The sequence below is a fragment of the Rhopalosiphum padi genome, chromosome 3 (assembly GCF_020882245.1).
Source record: "Rhopalosiphum padi isolate XX-2018 chromosome 3, ASM2088224v1, whole genome shotgun sequence".
Classification (NCBI taxonomy): Eukaryota; Metazoa; Arthropoda; class Insecta; order Hemiptera; family Aphididae; genus Rhopalosiphum; species Rhopalosiphum padi.
The window spans coordinates 36844852-36868385 of NC_083599.1; the positions used below are offsets into that span (position 1 = coordinate 36844852).

General features: G+C 33.0%; 1 protein-coding gene across 2 annotated transcripts in view; it reads right to left on the bottom strand.

Annotated features, from left to right (window-relative positions):
* Positions 1-1733: 1733 nt before the first annotated feature.
* Positions 1734-23534, bottom strand: part of LOC132924067 (merozoite surface protein 2-like) — a 53057-nt gene continuing 31256 nt past the window's right edge. For both annotated transcript variants that reach the window (XM_060988146.1, XM_060988145.1), the window contains exons 2-5: positions 22505-22544; positions 13565-13703; positions 7470-7576; positions 1734-5986 (exon numbers count right to left, since the gene is read on the bottom strand). In XM_060988146.1, the coding sequence (XP_060844129.1) occupies positions 5441-5986; positions 7470-7576; positions 13565-13703; positions 22505-22544 (832 nt within the window). In that variant the 3' untranslated portion in view covers positions 1734-5440. The remainder of the gene's footprint in view (positions 5987-7469; positions 7577-13564; positions 13704-22504; positions 22545-23534) is intronic.

A 23534-nucleotide genomic window follows, 5' to 3' on the forward strand; every position in this document is an offset into this window, starting at 1 on the left:
AAACAAATGTTTTATTACGTCACTCAAAATATGCATTGAGCCTCGTACATTTGGAAAAAAATTGAACAAATTTAAATTAGAAGTTATAGTATATAATTATTATAATTAAAAAATATACATTCCGTTTCAAAAATAACTCTGCGTAAAAGTATATCGGTACCTAAATGGCTAAATTAACACTATTTAATCGAATTGCTCATCTGCTGTTGTGTAATATAATACATGTACAGGTATAGTTTATTTTAATATATGAGATAGATTACAATAATAACTCAATCAATTGATATTGTTGGAAATTATATCTTTAGAGTATTTAATTTTTAATTTTTTTAGTTTGAAATTACAGTGTTCCTGAAAAATTAACCGCGATTTACCTATATGCTTTATTGTAATATTAGGTAACTGCAATTACATCTGATGTTTATACTATCAAAGTACGTCCTTTAATTATTCATTGAAATCTAGTAATTGCCTAAAAGTTTGCCTATAATTTATTGGTAAAAGCAGAACACCCAATAGGAATGTGTTCGAAAATTGATTATAATATTTAAACATGATATAAACTATTTCATTTAGAAAATGATTCCGATCAGAGCGCAAATTATTCCAAAAATGTTTAAATGTTGTTAAAATTTTACGCAAAAACTTTTTGAGATTTCTTAGTTTTCAAAAAGTTTTAACCGAACACATTTATAATAAATACAGGCAATACAGTACAGCACAAACCCATAAGTTATGGCTGTCATTTATATTTCCGTTCCCAGTGTTAATTGAAATAACAGATGGAGTAATGCGTATGTAATTGTATAAATCGTGCCTAACACGCAATGATCAAATTTCAGCTATTCCAGATCTCCTCGTCGGCGATCACAATCGTTAAGTTTTTATTAGACTGGGTAAATTGATCATGTCGTTACGTATTACGACTGTTCATATTTCGTCATAATCCGTTTGTTTAATGTCTCTACGAGTACAAATACCTATGACGAGCTAATAGTTTATGTTATTATCGTACTTCACGATCACGTGCAAGTTTATATTAGCCGGATCCGTCATCAACGGGTTTTTTCAAAAACGTTTCCTGAATAATATGGCGCCGTGTACGTACACAATAATATATAGGTACGTGTTTATTTATATAGCAGCCACACGCTCGCAAAAAAAACAAATACCTACCTCGGAAAAATACCTTGTGCTATTTTTAAAACGACATAATAATATACCGACTGGTCGTGAAACACTGCATAATAAATCGCGTAAATTATCTATTAGGCACGCAGTCTGTCGGCGGTGGAATTATTAAAATAATAATTGTTTGCTGCAGTAGAGCGACATGATGGGATGCGCCGGTGTCCACGGGTCAGCCAATAATATTGGTATAATATAATATTGGCGGGTAAAACTCGCATGCACAATATAATATTATAATATACGCCGTAGATGGTGTTCATATACGTAGGTATATTGTGTACATTACTATTATATTGTACACTCGTCTTAAGCAATACACATTATCGTATATTATAAAATATGTGTTTGACATCACTCGAAACTCGTGTATATACTAATAGTATTCGACAGAGTAGCCACGGCGATCACCATCGCTACCATTATAATATTATTATAATATGTATAATATGCACACTGATTGTACACAATATTATGTGTGTATACTTATGATATTGAGTATGCATTTTTCTTAAGTGATTTGTTTTTATTGTTGAAAATAATGGTTAAGACATATTTTGTTTATTATTACAAAGCTTAATACATTAGGTTTTTTTATTTTTATTTTGATTACTAAAAGTAGTAGTAGTAGTAGTAGTAGTAGTAGTAGTAGTAGTAGTAGTACATTATTATTAAATCGCATCGCATTATGGCGAAACAACAAACTCACATACACACAAACATACACTCTCTCACACACACACACATACACACACACAAATATACATGTTTATCACACGACCGGCTACCTATACTAGTGCTGGCAGTGCTTGAATTGTGGGGTGACGGAGTCCCTCTTCTTTTAAAAAAATATTTATGCGTACCCATATATCTTAATCGATACGATATTATTTAAATATTCAGGTACGCAAATTTTATTTTACACTCTTGCATCCCCTTTCTATTTTTTTCGCAATTCAAGCACTGAGTGCGGGTATACATATTAAAATATAATATGGTATAGGAGGAAAGTGATGGGACAATAGTTGGGACGTGCAATAAGCGTACAATAATTATCGAATAGCCGGCGTGAAGTTTAAAAAAAAAAATAATAATACATGTTAGCGAGCGGCGATCTGCTCAGGTACCTAATAATAATAATAATTATAATAATATGTTTTGTTTTTATAATAATAATAACACGACGACGGTTGTTACCATATAGTATGATGTGCCTGGTGGGGGAGAGGTAATAATAGAGTTTAAATTGGAAAAAAAAAATTAATATAAATCGCTTGTATTGTACATTTGTACAACACATTGTACACATGAATTAAAAAAAAAAAAAACACAATAATAATAATCGTAACAATAATTATGTTAATGTCTATGTATACGTATATATATATATATATATATGCATATATTATATAGTTACAAATCAAATAAAAATAAATTTGTGGGTGTTGGGACAGGGGACGGGGCTATGAAAATAAAAACACATAATTACTGTGGATTTTTTTATAAATTATATATATATACATACATATATATATATATTATATTGTATGGCACCGGTTAACGCGACAAGCGTTTTAGAACATTACAAAAAACATGGGCGTGTGGCACTACCAACACGCTCATCTAAATATAGTTAATTATATACAACGTTATTTTTAATACTGCTAAATATTTTGGATAAAGACATATCGTCATAGACTTGTGTTTCAATAATATTGGGTCAGGTATTATAGATGTACCTGTACTAATATGGTGTTCACTGACGTCGAAGAGTCAGAACATAAAAGCGTAAAATTATTTTGTATAGTAGGGATGGTGTCACATAAATTATGTAAAAATGTATGTAAAAAAAAAAAAAAATTATAAAATAAATAAATAAATAAAAAGGGTGGTAAGGAATTTGGGGGCGGGGAGGGGAGGCAACTAAAATGGTACAGTTCCGTGTATGTACATAGTGATTATATATAGACAATATTTACAAGAGAGAGAGAGAGAGAGATAGAGAGAGAGAGACAAACAAAAAAATAAAAACGTTCATCTCATAGAGATTTATCGATAGTACATCGATATATTTTTTTTTTTTTTTTACTTACGTTAAACAATATATCATCCGAACGCGGTCGGTTCTCCTAATTCAAGTTTGTTAATTATTATTTGTATATGCTGATGAAATTTATACTGTATGGGTATACATTGTACAGTAGAAATCGTTTATAAAGACACCGCGGTTGTATAATATTGTCATAATGTTGTCGGGTCCCGTGTGAACTAAAATAATGGAGTGTCCGAGACTCCGAGAAAAACTCCCGTACATGCCATTCAGTTGTATGGCGGTTTGTTATAATGCTTATGACCTACATTTACTACTGGTCCCTCGAACGTCATTATAAACGATTTGCACTGTATAACACAGATATTATGTATTTAGTATAATCATCTTATATTATTCTCGTGTTTCCAGAACAGTTATCATCATCATTATTAGTGTTACTATACTACACATGAACACATTATTTATTTTATACTTATATGCTTAAGTCCGGCAACCCGTGGTTTGATCAAAACGAGACGTTACAAAACGGAAATATACTTATAACCTAAACTGTACACGGAGTGTTACTACATTATTATACAATATGAAGGTACACGCAGTCGGTGAAGTTTAAACGTTATCTATAAATTATATCCTCGCTGAAAAATAATTTAAAACCGTTTTAACTTTTTTTTTTTTTATTATTTATTAAGATTAACAATACACACTTTTTTTTCAATTTAATATGACTATGCTTGTACCTATAATACCTGATGGACACTCGTGACTAAAGAATTGTTTAAACGCTACAAATATTTTATTTTCTTCCCATAGCTTTCAACAAATGATTTTTTTTTTTTTTAGAAATTAGAAATATTAATACTTTTTGGTATTGAGAACGTTTTACTCGTTATATTTTATGTAGGCTCTAGATACGCAAAACAATATAATATATTATATAATATCATAACACTATATAGTTCAATATTCTACTATCGCGTTCGTTACTTCGTATTTTATTTCTAAGGCGTGAAATTACTACACAATGTTACGTCATTTTACGCTTTTATTTTATACTTGATGTTGTGGATTATAAGTGCTTATAATGGAAAGGAAATATTGACTAGATTTATCATACTAAACAATATTACTAAACATGTTTTCCGTGACAATTCAAATAATAGCATTGGACTCTTTCATTTTAACTATGCGCATTTTGTTCTGATGGCTACAATATGGTACACTGATGTTACCTGCTTATAGTATATGATAATATATATTATAATAAGTAACACGCGAGTAATATTTGTTGTCATTCTTATGATTAACGAGGAGCCAATCGTCGCGAGAAGGGGAGGTGCGGAAATAACAGCTTATAATAAAACACAATATACTTTGGGCGGTAAAATAAATATTAATCCCTATAATTATAATAAAAGTAATAATAATAATAATAATAATAATAAAATGTAAATCGGTAACATGCCCAACGGAATGTCAGACGTGCCCCCGGAGCAACGGTATGATATCATGGCATATAGAATGGATCATCCAATTTCGTACGAATATAAAACTATTGTACATCGGTCCTACAAACACTGGACCGTTCGGTTATCTTCGGGAAACGCGACGGGAAAATCCGTAGTCGATACGCGCGAGCACAGATTTTTCACCTCTCTCCGGGTAATGAGTGCACCACGCGAATCGAATCATTATGACGAGCACACGGTGTCGTCAACGACTGTAGTAACACAGTTAGCTGAGATACGTTTGAAAATCAAACAAAAAAAAAAAACGACGTTTAAACATTGCATTCACGCAACAAATATAAATATAATGATAAAAAAACATTTAAAGAAAAATAGTCCCCCCCGAGGAGGGTTTTGATTGTGTACCTACGTAAAAATACCTCAAACGCCACCGCGATCGTTAACCTATATAATATTATCTACCTATAAATCGCAGCAACATCGTCGGGTGTTCGTAGATAAAATATAAAAAAAAACTACGACCTATGCGTCGATGATCGGGAATTTCGTTCCGTTATAAATATTAAATTTACAATAATAATAGTAAAAATTGTGATGATAACTGCTTGGTTTTTTACGAGTCTGGTGTCACGAGAATACTATAACGATGACGATAATAATATAATTATAATAATAATAGTAATAGTCATAATAATAATAATAATAATAATAGTAATAATATAATACTATTCTAGTCTTGATCTAACGATTGAAGGGCTTCGGGACGGTGTCTGTTGCGTCGGTTGTGTCTGAACCGAATTCGACTGTGCTTGACTGGTGGTTTAGAAGAAGGATGTGTTGACGGTGATGGTGGTGGAGGTGGTGGTGGTGGTGTAGTGGTCGTTGTGGTGGTGGTTGTGGTGGTGGTGGTTGTCGTCGTGGTGGTCGTCGTCGTGGAGGTGGTCGTTGGCGATTTTCTGTTGTAACCGCCACCGGACGACGCAATCGGTTTCTTGGACGCACCGTTGCGCTTGCCTCCGCTGCCGCCGACCGCGATGGTCTTGCCCGACGAAGCGGCCACTTTGCGGTTGTGGTCGCCGATGTCAAACTTGGTGTCCAGCTTGAGGAAGTTCAGGCAACGGTTCAGCGGGTCCGTGTGGAACACGTGCCGCCGCATTGGACGGCCCCGCCGGTTGAAACCTATGTACCGCGACTTGTCGACCACCGACTTGTACCGTGTGTACCCGGTGGAAAGCATCTCCTCGTAGAACAGACACTTGGGGCCGCGGAAATGTTTCTGAAAAGCAAAACGAATTGTCGTAAATTAATAATTAACGCGGTGTTTACAGTGCATAGGTGCTACTACGTAAATATACGTAGTGTTTTGCAAATGCGTGTTTACCACGCGGTTCTATGTAATGGTATAACTACGCCGAAGAGCGCAAAACTATATTGGTACTGAAAACAGTGAAAACACGTAGGTATACCGTGTCACCGTGAAGTTTGACGTTTGAATGAATAGCCCCCATTCCCGTTAATTATTACGGATCAACAGATTTGGGTCGGATGTCTTAGGTCCCGTAACAGTACATAACAATGTTGTATATAAAACAAAAATACACTATATCACGCGTAATCGTGAATACTGATCGTTTGAAAAGATCGGGTGCCACGAGATTGTAAATCAATAATAATGATGATATATTTTGTATTAAAAAAAAAATTAATCTAGTAGGTAAGTAGTATTTTTATATTGTGATCGTTATATAATTTTCAATACAAATTATGTTTGAAACAATCGCTTAAAATCATTATACACATTATTGGGCATATGTAGTTTACTATGAGGTAAATTTTTAAATATCCTCGATATTTTATATAATAAGTAAAGAAAATGATTGCACATTAATGTGTAATAATTTCAACACTCTACCATCCCCGCGAACTAACCGATAAAAATTATATTAGTTTAAAATTAAAAATTATTGAATTTAATCGTTTTGGATTATCTAAAAAAAAAAAAAACCACAATTGTAAAGACTTGTTAAAAACTGTTCAAGTGTAAAATGGTATATACATAGCAATATAAACGTAATCACACAACACAAATATTTAATTGTTCTTAATTCTTATGTACTACGGGAATATTATTATAAATATATAATATACTATTGTTTGTAGACAACGATCGTGGATGGGCACTATTTCGTTCGTTATATTATATAATACATAAGTAATAATAAGTGGCTGAAAAGATTGTGACTAAACCACACTAAAATTATATTTCTATATGGCTTGTTATATATATAAATACATTGCATTACAAAGGTAGAAACAGGCGTATAACAATTACTGTACGTATGATATACCTAATATTGTAAAGTAATAGTAATAGTGTCGACATTTATTTAAGACGGCCGAGTGAAAAATGTGTTTTTTTTCGAACATTCTTTTGGTGTATTTACTCAACGCACGCATACGATAAAAAATAATATTCGAGTGTGCTAGATTGTGAAATTCATCTTTTAATGTACATTGAAACAATGTGCAGGAGATACGCAGCAGTCATATCGGTTTATTGTACATCGTAAAAAAAAAAAAAGGAATTCGTTGTGTGAAGGGTGAGATGCGCGCTTCGAGGACCTTGTTATTCGATATTTATATATATATTATTTAATACAATATATATATATAAGAAATACTACATGTAATAGTGTGTAGTTGTTGACTCTATACTGTTACGTGAGCGTTTAATATAATATAATATAGAAATCACTTACCGAACCAACAAGGGACCATTTGTTGTTGAAACACAAATACCGATGCGACTCCTCAGCGAATATCGACAGTCGAATACTGAAGTCCAGGGATTTGACAGTCAGGTTTTCTGTTGATAAAAAACAAAAAAAATAAATGAAAACGTTAAATTTATTGTATATTACGAGTATACATACTCATGATGAGACACAGTTTTGTATAAGTTTAATATTATATTTTATGCACGTCATCATCCGTCGGTAAATAGTGGGACTTTGCTGATAAGTAAATATAATATGACTTTTCGTTCAGAAATAAAAAACGTTTCGTTCAAAGTTAAAATGTAAAATAATATTATTTTGAATTGTTTATTCTAATTTTAATAATTCAGTTTTCATACATTCAATCAAATCTCAATGGATTTTTTTTTTTGCTGCAGTACAAAGATACGTAGATTACTATGGAACTTTTGACGATGATCGTTTTTAAATTTTCATTTTATTTAAGTCTTATTTTATAATTTTTCGTTGACTGTTATTGATTAATGATAAATACACGTCACGCACAAATTCACAAATATTTTTCAAACATAAGCGTTACGATACGCCGGGTTTTAGCCCTACAATAACGATTTTAGAGTCCCTAACGAGCTCCGGACCGGGCGCTGACAACGTGTTAATTACAATTTATGATATTAAATATTAAACGACGCGTCATATACCGTAGGAATTCTGTGTAGGGGTCGGTTCGTTTAATATTTTGCCGATAACGTAACGTTATACGTACTATATTAACCGAGACAATATGATTATATTCATAAAATAGGGCCCATGTCGTAAAAATCATAATAATATAATATCGACGAGATGTTTTCTGTGCGTGTGCGTGTTAAGTTATTGGATAAATACATGAACAAATCGGTGATCAATCAACGACCACACTATACCTATATTAATGCGTTAGTGAGTCGTTAGATTATCTGGGGTGTACAATATATACGTACATAATAATAGGTATACGTATTATAATGCAGTGTACGTACGAGCGTCCGGGACGAGTTGCCTAAAACACTCCGTCCGACGTACCGTAATAATACATTACGCCGTTGTATGGTAAAAAGTGCATTAATTGTTAATTTATTGTGATATAATAATATAACGCAGTGGACTTGCGTTATGGTGTGATCGGCGTTTTGGTTGGACTCCGCTTTTCGATATTGTTACACACGCAATCCGTACGTAAGCGCCACAACATAAATATACGCCATACGCACCACGACCATCATCGTTTGCCGCACCGCTTCATTTCGTATTATATAATAATATTGTCAAACGCATAATAGGAACCAGTACTTCAAATTTCTAGTCACGATCGGTCGAGGAATGTAAGAGAGCGTTTCGTATTAACTGATTTAAATAATAATAATAATAATAATAAATAAATAAAACAAACATACAAGCACATCATCACTCGGTATATATACATACAGAAAATATAACGTTTTATGTCTTGTGTGTTTACCATCCCGCTGCCGCTATGGCGGTTTTATAGAAAAGAGTAGGTATTGGACCGAAGACGACAAACACGCTTTGAAAAAAAACACGAACTTTACAACGATTTTCCATTAAAATAGAAATCCGCCCGTTCGTAGAGGTACCTATATATATTCAGTGACGAATTAACAAATTTTGTTAGGCACCTCGTCGTCGTCGCACTCCCTTTATTTTTTACCTACATAGTTCTGTCAAAGTGTAAAAGCACTATAATATCATTTTTTTAAAGTAGCTCGCTGCATTTTACAAGACATTGTTTTATTGAAATATTGCATCCGTATCGTTAATCGGACATTCTGACATCGTCGTGCGAATAATAATAACGGATGTAAAATGTTTGGACGAGTGTTAATTCCGCCAAAAATACTGTTTGGTCAAATACGTATGAATAGGCAAATCTATAAGCATACGCATACCTAATATTGTAATGCTAATATTCAATTAAAAAAAAATAAAATCACATAAGTTAGGTTATCAAAGTTAGGTTAGGGTAACCTCATTATCTAAGTACATATAACTCACGTAGGTAAAAATAATTTCACTCACCCAAACGAATTATTTATTTTTTGGTCAAAATTATAACACTTTCCCACCTATTATAACAATATGATTGTAACGTTTAGTGCTATATTAGTGCTTTTATTGTGATTCGCGTCTATATGGGGTGCCGATTTTCTAGTATGAAAACTAAATTGATTCGTCTGCGTGAAAAACAACTTGAAAACATACTCTCACTAGTTATTGAGTAGGGTCCTATCATTTTTGTTTAACATTTAAAAGATAAATTTCATTAATTTTCATTAAATATATAATATAATTTATTGTTTGAGGCTCACATAATAAATTGGAACACCGGCCATGATTAAATTATTCCTTTAAAATATTCTCAAAAGACAAGTGTAAATGTTTTATATTAAAATATATTCTTCTGAAATAAATTGTATTATGAATGTTATAGGTAATGGTTAGAGCAAATAAAGGTTTCGAAAAAATGTGAAAAAAGTGTGTTTTGCTACATTTGGATTTGCGATGCGTAATTATATAGTGTATGTGACTGAAAATATAAACGCGTTTGTAATTTATTGTGGTTTTTATTAGAAACGTTTTTTTAAACTGATTAATGCTTACCGTTTTTATTCTTTTGCCAAACATTCAGCTTTTAGGGTTGTATACACAAGAATCACACTACTGACATTTTTACAATTTATATTAACTTTGGCCGTGGCTAAAATTTTAATTTGCCTGAAGTCATACCTCAAAAACATCAATTTGAAAACAGCGTGACGGCGGTAACTGCAAACATGCGTGGAGGAATAAAACCGGCGTAGAGCGTAAACGTTGTTGTATCGTTTATTCTCATAATAAACGACTATAATAGGGCTTAGTTCAGCGTTTTCACGGGTATATCTAAGTGTTTTTCGGAAATAAATACGACAGCTCGATTGGGTTAGGACATACACGTTTGGGGTCAAGTCCTCATTGTGTTTTCTGCATCGTACTTGCAGGATTTTCGGGGCTTTCGGACATTGCGAGAGCCGTTTGCCGAAAATCTGTCTGTTTGATGTCACGTAATATATTTATCCCAAAATTATTCCATTATAGCGGGGCAGGGAAAATGGACCTGAAAATATTATTTTAACTGACACGTCGAGTTGGGTGAGAGTTCGTTACTCTCCGCGCTACCTGTTGCACAGCGGCGGCGGCACACGCGCGCGGTTAGCTATATTATTACACCGTATACCACGTATATATAACGCGGTATACTATACGATATACTTAAATGTTTATCGCGTCTCTGCTGTCATTGTTCTCGGTCGACGAAAAAACTACGTTATCGACATATCAAATAAGTGCATGCGCGCGCCCGTGTAAACGTCGTACCTACACGTACATATATATATATATAATATATAAGGTACTTTCGAAACGGCGGCGTGAGCACTATCGTATATACATACGACGTCGTCGTATACCGCCGACGCCAGAAACACCGATAATAATATTATTATAACGATCCGTGTCGATTCGAAAACACAAAACTGATATTATTCGTGTTTGGCGGCGGCGGAATCCATTAATATTCAAAGAACATAAACTATAATATTCGTGTGTGCGCGCGTATTCTCTTATAGGTACATACGTCATATACATTATTCGTTTACTATGATATTATATATATATATATAAACGCGTATGCGTGTGTGTAAGGGTCGGATGACGACGACGACGACGACGACGATGACGCCGCCGCCGTTCGTTTAAATGTCCATCTTTCGTTCCCGAAAACGAATAATATGATATACACCGGACGAGTAGATGAGTCGGCGGCACGCACCGCCCGCGTATTAAAAAATAATATTATATTATCTAGTCTCGCGCATAATGATATTATACACACATGATATATACGCGTATATAATACTATTATCGTAAATACTATTTAATATAATAATATGCGTGCATGATATATACGTCGGGTGTATAATATTAAATGACGTACCGCGGCTTCGGCGTGTGGCGGCGAAGAGCCGCGCACTGCACGCGCCCGACGCGCGATGAGGAAAAGACGAAAATAAAATATAAAACCGTATAATATCGTGTTATGCGTACCTGTATGCTATGACGATAATATTATGCATAGTGTATATATATCTCGTCGTGGTATATAGGCCCACGACTAACCGTGGCGATACTATACCTGGGTATAGACACTTTAATATTAGATATATATATATAATATACGTCATAGAGCTGGTATATATCGCTGTCGAAACGAATGGAGGCGGACGGACAAATTTTAAAATAATTTCATTCGAGACGCGTTACCTATATACGATAATAATTACGTATAATATATATAAGTACACGAATTCATAGCGATAAAATATTTTGTCAAAACTGCAGTATTTGATATATATTTATTGTACTGGTATGGCATGATGATATTTAATGCCGTCGGAAAAAAGTTAGGTCGGCTTGGTGTTGGAGCAAAATTGCAGACATATTACATTATGCGTTATTACTGAGCTTTAATAAATTAAAAATTAAAATTGAATTAATACGTTCAATTTAAATCTAATTAAGTATATGACTACAATTGTTTGTTTTTTCGATTAGCTTTAAAATGTTTAACATGTTTAACGTTTTTAATACGAGTCTAGCTAAGATATTAGATTTTTTTACTAATTGCTTCTGATCGATGTTATAAAGTATAAATACGTGTATTAAATAACCCAGTCGCGTAGCCAGAGAAATGCCCCCCATCGGCCGTATCAACTTAATTTAAAAATGAACTGTTATTGTTAATCGTTGATTATGTTTTTTTAGTATTTTTGGTTTGCCCCCCCTCCACGTTTTAAAACCCTGGCTATGCCACTGAAATAATCTACCTAAAAGTTAAGCTATTAAACTACTAATAGTCAACTATATTATACTAAGTTTAAGATTAAAAATCAAACATTTAAATTGAATTAATATTTTTCTATTCGAATTTAAGTATTAAAAAATGTTTAATTAACTTTAATTTTTTCTTGTAATATTAACTTAACGGATTACAAAAATGTGTGAATATTTGTTCGTCCTTATTATATACCTACACAACAAAGTATACATAAGATTCACTGTATGTACATCACTCTGGCCCCACACATTTACAATTTTTGAAAATTGTCTTTACCAATATTTTAGTGTGTACCTAATTTGTATGAATCTGTACGACAGTTTTCTAAATTTGTACGATCACAGTTTTCCAGTTTTTGAAGAAAAATAGTGTGTGGGACTAGGGTGATGTACGGTGTTTACTGTTCTATACTTTCGTTCGATTTGAAAATATAATAAAGTATCTTTGGAATAAATGTATATATTATTATGATGTATATGTATAAATTATCGTCGAGGAACACGCCACCGCTCGCGGAGGAAACCTGCTATAGTATGCGGGAGTAAGTATATTATACAAGCGTTACACGCAAGGAGCGTAAAATATTATATATTTGGATATATGCGTACAATAGGACGTGCATGTAATAATATTATCATAACAATGTCAACGGGAGAGAAAAAATCGGTGAGATTTACATTCCTACACCACTTATATAATATTATTATAATCATCTCCCTCCGTCCATTCCATGCCGCTGCCAGGACACGACAAATCAAACGGGCTGTGGTCGGAGGCTAAGAATTCGCCGTTCGGAATGAACAATCATAATCGTGAGCTCGGTAGTTATCGCTGAAATAGTACTATATGCTTATATATGTGTGTGTGCGTGTATGATTGTTTGTTAGAACGCTCACGAACATGGCGTTTTCACCACTACGATTATTCCCACCGCTATCCCACCCCTGTGATCGAAACGTTGTTCAAATTTTTTCTCGCCACACAAACATGCGTATAAATTATATTACTTGTCGACCTTTAGTTTTATCGTTCGTTCCGATGTCGCAATCGATCCCGAGAGTGGTGTTCATTACTATACGCCATAAACAATATATTTAATGGACGACTACGTTGACGATGACGTGTAAATAAAAATATGAATATAACATATATGTTATATACTTACGAAATGGATTCGAAGTCTCGTCGTCGGCGAGAACTCGTCCCCGGTAGTCAACCCTGACATTTCGACTACTGCAATCGTTGTATAGTCGGACCCCAAATCCATAGCCAGGGCCGCACCTCCAAATGTCGCACAACACCACCTGTAAACACAAATCGTAAACGTTACTACACCGATATTTGATAAGAAAAAAAAATAACGATAACAACTGTAATCGTGAATTTACGTCGTAACGGTCTTTTATGTGACCGTTCTACGTTTATACTCGTATATTATGAATATTATTATGATATAATAATTATAATACTATCGCAGAACTATTTTCTGGAAATTTTTATCAGTTATCCATGTAATAAGCTTCTACGTTCATATATTTTAGTGTGCAATATGAAATTCCTATAGATTAAAACGTGTAGTCGTAATAACGTTTACATTTTCCAAAAAATAACACTTTTAAAAATTCTTTCCCCTCAACCATCACCACAAAGTCGGCTGATTAAAAGTGTGAGGCACAAATTGTATTAAAATATAACTTCGCTGTTGTGTATACACTTTAATAATATACATATATAATAGAACGTAAGTACCTACTATATAATTATTTAATACATAATATTATATATTGGTGACGTTAATTTGATGAATTACAACCCGAATACACCACCCTTGAAAAGCGTCATTTACACGTGTTCGGAAACGAAAAAAGTAGGAGGCAGCAATAACAGCCGCATCGGCCATGAAAAGTTCAGAGACGTCCGCCTCCTAAACGCCCCTTTCTCAAACACCGTCAGTGCAGCGGTTTATTTCACTATGATATGACGGGACAATATTATCAGTACTATATTACACTGCTTATATTTGTATATATATATATATATATTATACTTAGAAACTTAATAATATGTGTATAGTAAACATAAAAATAATATTGTATACACACGTCCCTGTATAACCACCCAATGTACGTGCGCAAAAGTAACAACGTCTTGACATTTTGACGTCTGCTGACGCGCGAGACGCTCATTGCAACATTATAGAGCAGACGTGTGGAAATTTCAACAATGTAATAATATCACATTTTTAAAAACGAAAGAAAAACGCTCGCCTATACGTTTAATTCTGTTATTATAATTAATACACGATTGAACACGATGACGCCTAGCAAGCGCCTATATATTGGATATATTGTATTATTTTATACCTATATCAATCGTAGTAATGCTATTACGCACACGCGGTATGCCGGTACACCTCGTTAAAAATATGTGTATATTAAAAACGTAATTTTGTCGAAAACCGAGCACATCTATACGTATATGTGCCTAATATGCGCACACTGTGCGCGCGTGCACTGGCTGCATTATATTCGTTTTCGGGTCGGACGGGTTAATTACTATATATATTATTATATAGCAGTGCCGCGAGATAGGTAGGTCAATATAATATACCTCGTAAGAACGGAATTTCGGTCCCGACAAACGGACACCTCCTTGGCGCGAACGCGCGCGCGCAAACGATAAACAGCGGCGGCGGCGGCAGAGCTGCAAAGAGAGATTGCGGCGGGTGTGATATACGATCCGGACGACGAGGGCGTGAGACGCGGGGACGACCGGCGGGAGGGATAGGCGTTTCGAAAATTTTCTCGTAATTAAAACAACGGATTTTCACTTTGGAAAAAAACTCGATTTAAATTGGGTACGGTTTTCTCTCTCCGTCTCGCTCGTTTGCTCTTTTCGCTGCCTCGTTTGTGTCCGGGAAGCGTATCGTTTCGTTTTTCGTCTTCACGTGCTCGGCGGCGTCGCGACGTAGTAATAATTACTTTTCAACATCGTCGTCTCCATATCGGACGCTATTACATGTATAACAACGTGTAATATGACCGTGCACCGCATACCTATATACATATCGTGTAGGATATAATATTATGACGTGGGGCACAGAATTTATTTCTCGACAAGCGCGATAACCCACACCCGACCGCGGCAATATAACAGTATTACGTGATGAATCGTGATCCGGTACGTGATACGGACTATGGTTATTATTCTGTACAGTTTTTAAAGTGCTCGGTGGATTTTGTGGAAATTATATATTATACGCGTGTAAAACGAATGGAACGGAAATGCAATTCCATTTCCCGCGAACACGTTCCGTAAAATATTGTTTATACTCATCAATGACAAATTAAAATATTGTTATTAGAGTGGGGAACTCCTCGACTTTGTGGTCAACAAGTTAATTTTTATGCTATTACACACGTCTGAAGACATAAAATAATACCAAACAGTGAGATAATAATTGTACTTTTGGGATATAATAGACTTAAATAAAAAAAATCTTACTTATCCTTGTGCATGCAATAATATTGTTTATTTTATTTTATTATATAAATCTTATTAGGTGACCGATTATTTTATTTATTGAGTATTAATTTTATTGTTTTCATTATTATTGTTATTATTATTATTAATTCATCCTCGTAATATACCATAATAACAATCATCGCGTTTATATATCGTTCACATACTTATATGCACATATTATGTATATATATATATATATATATATATGATATCCCGACGGGGAGTCGTGAGCGTTATTAAAATAATACATACACCTATATATTAATAATAAGAATAGTACGAAAGTGTGTTTGTTTCTTTCTTAACGAGGCGAACGAACCTTGAGGTAGAGAAATAATTCACTCGGAATAAACTCGAAAACACAATGAAACAATGCAACTGGTGCGCTACAAGTTTTCAATTACAAACACTATTTATTTGCGTGTGTAGTGTTTAAATCTCCAAACGGCAGAAAATCTTATATAATAATAATTATTATTATTTTATTCCGACTGCATCTCCACTATTATTGAAGGAATATATTATAAATATAATGATGAGCAAAATAGATGGAGAGGAAAAATTTTTGAAAAAAAAATCCCGGTAACATGCAGTGAAAGTCGCTCATTACGTATCCACTTGTTGACAAAATACTTGTATTGTTTTTTTATTTTTTTTAAATTATTCTTGCACAATACCGTTCCAAGAAATCAGTATGATGTACTGTTCATGAACGCTGAAATTTTTGGTACTGAGCAGCTAGTACAAATTATGTTTTAAAATTGATATACCGCGTCATAATAGGTACTATTGATTGTTACTATAGGCCAATTTGACGAGCACAATATAATATGTAATATAATATTTTCTCCTAGAGTGATGTGTTGGTCAATGACGTTACAACAGCAACTAAGATTTTACAGGTTATTACACTGATTGTTTATAATTTGTATTATAAGTTGTCGGCGTACATGAATTTATCACTGTAGTGAAAATCGAGTTTGGTCAATGCATGTTCAAAGTACTTCAAAATTCTGAAATACATTTTAATAATTATAATAAAATCACAATCGGACATTTTGCGTCTTAGCCGCATAACCATTTAGTTGCGTTATACGTTTGATGTGGTGACACATGTGGTGTGAGGAAAATAAAATGTCGTATCGTTCATCGAGAATCCTAAAATACCACTCATATTTATAGAGATAATGATGATGATAATCTTCGACAATAAAACACACCTGGGATTATAATAACAATATATAATATAAAATATATGTATACAAATATATGGGCGTGTAGATGCAGTGTGGTATAGAAACAATGCACGTTGCAGTCGTAAACATAATTATGCACAGTCGGTATGGAAGAAATAGGTGTGCATATCTAAATCCGACTTACTATATTATAATTGATTATATTTGTTCGAAAAACATTTATCTCGTGAAACCGCGTTCTAAGTCGTATATCATATGGGTACATGATAGTCAAATGGAAAAAACTCATTTTGTTTTTTTCCCAAGTATATTATAATATGTCAGATATATATATTATAAAAAAATTAACATCTGACCTTTCTGAATAGTAAAATTATAGTTTCCGGTATTGTCGATCTTCTAGTCCGGATTCACTTCGAATGGGTGAATATTATACAAAATAGCAATGGTGGTTTTTTGGAGGGAGGAGAGGGGACCGGATTCGTCGTTGGACCGATTTCCAAAATGCTAATTTTGACTTTTAAATAATTTGATAAATGTTTTTAAACGAAAAAACCAATAAAACATTATTTTCACATTAATTAAATGCAAAAAACTTTCAGGCTATCATGTTCAAAATAATCATAATGTGATGGTAGAATAATGTTCAACTATAGAAGTCCACATAATAATGTATCTATATAATACCTATACATGTAAATAATATGTAAAATCATTATGCGTATTTTAAATATTTTTAAATTAAATAATTAATATATGTACGCACCACGCAATATATGTTTATAAATATGTATAATGTATATATAGTAATTGATACATAATCAGCAGTAATTGTATAGTAATTAAACGAATATTGAATTGAAGGCGTACGTGAAGGTTTTTTCTAATTGGATTTGAGTATTAATTTGATATAACGTAGTATACGGTATTGTTGTTTTAAACGACATAATGTTTAATCAATTGTAATAGAACGTATAACATATAAACGCCATTCGAAATTGATTGACATAATAAATTATGTATAGAAATTATTGTCGATTGTTATTCGATATATTATATTAACGGGCACAATGATAGACCTCGATTTTCCTAAGGCCGCCTATAAAGAATTGATTGAATATTTATAGGCGTCGTTTCTAATAACAATTACGTTTAATATCAAAAATATAGCCGATCGCCGGAGTCGCACGTGGTTCGAACCACAACAGCATTATGATAATATTAATATTAATTTAATATACATTTGTAATAACAATGATGGTAATCGGAAAGAGAATATACGTATCATAATAATATTATTATTATACGCGTACCTACCAATTTCCAGGGCGTCGGGGCCAGATTTACGATTTTTGAGGCCGGTTAATGTATACAAATTTCGATCCGATATTATACATTTGATTCAACCAGCTAGCCTATTATTATAAGAACACATACTCCTCGTAATAAATATTATCATTTATCGTTATGGGAAACCACCAAATACCTATCGATTGGGATTGTTCTCAACAAATTTCCTGTTCAGTTGACGCCTTGACGGTATTTCTCTACAGGCGAGTTTTCCACTAATCCCGTTGGTGCTGAACAGAAACGCACCGTACCAGTCCAATAGCCTAAATCGTATTCGTCACAGAGCAATAAGATATATTTTTTTTTAATAATATTATACGATTGAAATTTATAAAAAAGGATTTTTTAGGAACTTTTAAAACGCGGGGGGGGGGGGGCAAGTGAGTACCGAGGTATTCGCGTAAATTGTGTAATGTCAGCATCAAGTATGGTAATAATGATTCTGCATAAGCCACCGACGACGACTTTCCAATATAAGCTGAACGCGGGTCGTAAAACAGAGCAATTCCGGTCCGTAAGAATATTTTTACTTGTTATGTTTGTGCAATGAAACGTTCAAAGTGCCCCGCCGTTTCGGCGGTCGTGGCCGAACGCATCTTTGTCCGGCGTACAGGACGTGTGATGGCGCGAAACCGCCCGCCGTATAATACATATCATTATATACATTCGAGTAAGACGACCACCGCGCAATAATGATAAATGATAATATATATTATTATTTATTACATTATGAAGTACGGCGCATCACCGACCCAATAGTAACCATCGTAAAAACGCGAGTTTCGAGCGCCCGAAGGCCCCCCTCCGCCTAGGACCATTAACGAAAGACGTGCCTACCTATATAATATACGACGGGTTATAGGTATTAAAAATAAATAAATAAATAAATAAATAAATAAAACGAGTGTTTATTGATTGCTTATTGCGCCGAGAAAGAAGCGTCTGGTGGCTTCCAAGATAGGATTTCTTTTTTTCTCGCAGAGTTCTCCGTTCTAGCACCTATAAAGCGCAGCAGTGAGGGCGGTCTGCAACACCTAAACGTGGCCTGTCGCAATAGTGTTCGCATTTATTACCCGATAATGAGGTGCCGTCACGATCATTTTTCGTTTTTTTTTTTTAATTTTTTTATTATGCTTTCCATACACGTTATTTCACCAAACGTTTATTATCTATTTACTTTTATGACGACGTCGGCGGGGCGCTAAACTCGACGCGCGCGCGTCCAATTTTTTGGTGTAAAAAAATTCACACGGCGGGAAAATTATCGTACAATATATTACCCATCGGGTTACCTGCAGCTGTTTAAGTGTAGATACATCATATTATACGCTTATAATATATCGTGTTAGTTGTACGTTATGTCGTTTTTATTTCTGAGAAACTCGGCTTTTTACGATTATTTACATAATTTTATTATTTTTCTATATCATATTATTGTATATCGGGATGTGGATAAACAAAGTGCGGCCCGCCGTAATAGCGACCGGACGTATTAACGTGAATTATCGATCACCACCACGTCACTATATTATGTATTATGATATTTTTTATCGACATTGTACGCGCAACCGAATAAGATTTTTTTTTACTATATGTGTGGAGGCCGATATCAACGATGACGTCCTGTAGAGTGCATATTATAATGTATGTCGTAAAAATATATTTTTTTTCGGAACCATCAGACGTTTTCTAGCACTCCAAAATATGTCTAAACGCTTGTCCGATATTTAATAGTAATATATTATATTATATGGTGTGTAAACTTACACGATACACTTGAAATTCTTCATGTTCGTTTAATTTAGAAAAGATTATAGGTTCCGAAACTGTAGAAAAAAAAACTACATAAAACTACATGGTAGTTTAACTAGTGGCACTAATAATGGTATAAATATGATCAAATGTGTGAACTCGGCCAATCGGCACCGATATTAAACTGGTTTCTGAAACGAATCTCTATATATTATATCTACACGCGTTGAATTCGTTTCGGCCTAGTCTATAATAAAAACGGTTTTCTAGTCATCCAAACGGTACGATAACAATTTTTAGAAAAAAAAAAAATAATTTAACGCCCGGCACCATTAATAACGATTTATGTTTGTTTTTTACGACTGTGTATACACGCGGAAAGTACTTCTTCGAAAATATTCCCGATCGGATAAACAAACATTTAATTATTATTGGACCATAGCGACAGTCGCTATTTATTCTAACATATATTATATTTCCGGTTCGTTTTAATTATTTTAACCGATAAAATATAATAACATAATAGACGCGTGTTGGTCATTTGCATAGACTCCGTGGCAGGTAGGTATGTCGTCGTATGTATATAATATATAACACAATTGTAGGTGTCGGCTATATTTATTGCTACGCTTGACAAAAAAAAAATAAAAAAATAAAACTGCTAATGGGTATCGTATTTCAAATGTCAATAATATATTTTAGAAACCAGAAAACATACGCGCAGTATATTGGTAGATTAAATTTGAGAAGTCAGCTGGTGCATATAACATATACACATTCGTATCTACACGGCTATACATATGCACAACAGTGAATATCAAAACATTAAAATAATAATATTATCATAATCGCTTATGTATGAATATTAAAATACTCTGAACACGCTCTATTTTAGATACCAATGAAACCCAAATGTAAAAATTTTAAGAATACTAATATAAACGGCATACTAAATTTCTGCTTGCAATTTTTTTTAAATTATAAATATAGGTAGAATCAGGGTTGATGTATGCGTTAATAAATATTTTCGGCATGGTTCGGATAACCGTTGATCAATGTTCAGTTGTTTATTCAGGTGCTTTAATAATATCTGGTCGGTGAACACGTACGGTCGATATTACGCATCGTTTGACATTTGCCCGCAGTTAAAAACATTCAATCAATCGATATTAATTTATGTTAATCGACATTGTGTCCGTCAATTAAACTCTACGACTGCGTAATAGCTAAAACGTAACTATAACATAATATGCCGTCGTGGCTTTAATATATCATTATCATACGGAATGCTTGTATGCGTGTAAATTGTACTTTCGTGCACCCAAGTTCCGGACATATTATGAACAACGTTATTATCAAAATACAAAATCAACATGATGTCTATTTTTAAAAGTCGTACATATTGTACTATTATTGTAGTTAGTCCATAATTACAATTTTGTTGCTATTAAATAGATGGAATGAAGTTAAATGAAAATTTGTTTTACTCAACTGCAATAAGAACAGATTCCAATAAATGTGCATTATAATTTATTTTTCATGTTATTACTCACTATTTTGTATATTTTTTTAAACATTCATTTTTATAATTTAATAATTTATAATTCTTTTTGAAAATCTAAGTAGAAGTTCTGATTACTGATAGTACAATGAGTATTTATAATGTTGATTTTAATGGATAGTATTTGATATTTTTTCTAAAAATCTTTTATTATAACTTCATTGTTGTCTGTGGCACTTTTCGTTGATTAAAATATCAATCGAAATTTTACGTTTTATTTTTATTGGTTTGCATAGAACAATATTTTAAAATGTAAATGTAAATATATGGATAATAATTGAAACGTTTTATTATCATTATTATTATTATTATCATCGTTATTGAACATTAATATATTTTTTATTTTATTTAAAAAAAAATTGCATGTTATAATATTTTTAATTTAACAACATATATATATATATTGCAAATGTCTGGGTTCTAATTTTTAATAATTTATAATAAATTTTTTTTCTTAATTTCTAATTTAACATATTTTAATACATACAAGCGCGTGCATATTAAATAGTTTTATGGTTCATAGGTGTATTGAACAGCAGATCAAGTTATAACCCAATACCCGACTACCGTCAAATACCTGTAATTAGTTTTCTAATTTAATTTTGACGTAATAATAAATTGTTATATCACGTCAAAGGATTATAAACTATGATATGATTATATACTCATATATATATTATAACGATGTAACTACGATAAAAAAAAAACGTGCGCTACTCACCATTAATAGAACGAAAGCACTCTGGATTATTTTTGTTAACCTGAAACGGAAAAAAAAACTAATTAATAAAACGTCAGTGGTTGATAACGGATTGTGATGTACGTATATTATTATACAATAACTTATAACAACATTAAAAAAAAATAGTAAATATTGTTATTGATTTTGTATTCTATCATAGTTGTTACTAATTATATAAATGCAGATGCGAAACCGATCAAAATTCGCTCGGTACAGTTTGGTATAGACGCGCCAACAATTTCGCCGGCGTTTCGTTTAGGCAAAACATGCACCATAAACGACTTGATGTGAATTCAATTGGCATGCGTTTAGACTTTAGGCGAACACGAGGAAGAGATTTCTATATTCCTTTTTTTCTTTAATCGCGTATTTTATTATATCGACACACACGTGCGCCCGTTGGTACTCGACTGAACTCGATTGTAGTAGTTGTAGGCGCAGAATTTATTATTCAATTATTATGACACAATATATTATATTGCTTCGGACGTGTTGCTTGCATTATCTACCTATAATAATACTATGGTATCGTTGTGGTCGATGGGGGACTAGTTTTCCGCGATTAAGTATCAAAATAAAAATATATTCATCGCTCCGCTCGGAATCTAAAATATAGCCAAGAGAAAATAACGAAATTGCCACGACGCATTGCTTATTACCGCGTGACAAAAATTTAGAATAGAAACCGGTTGCTATTTAATAACTATTACTATACATAAACAGTATTAATAAAATAAATCATCATGAAATTTATGTAAAAGTGAAAATATTAAAAAATATAAATAATACGTCACTTGATTTATTAAAATCACTTGTCACTAAATATAACCATGTACAAACGGGTTTACTACCTTATAAAATAATTAATACACACTAGTGCAGTAATAATATAATAATAATATAATATTATATAAAATATAGTGTTCACGCGGCGGATTTAACGTTGGATACATTATTATAATACTCATTAGATAATGGTTCGTCACAATACAATATCGTATTGTAATAC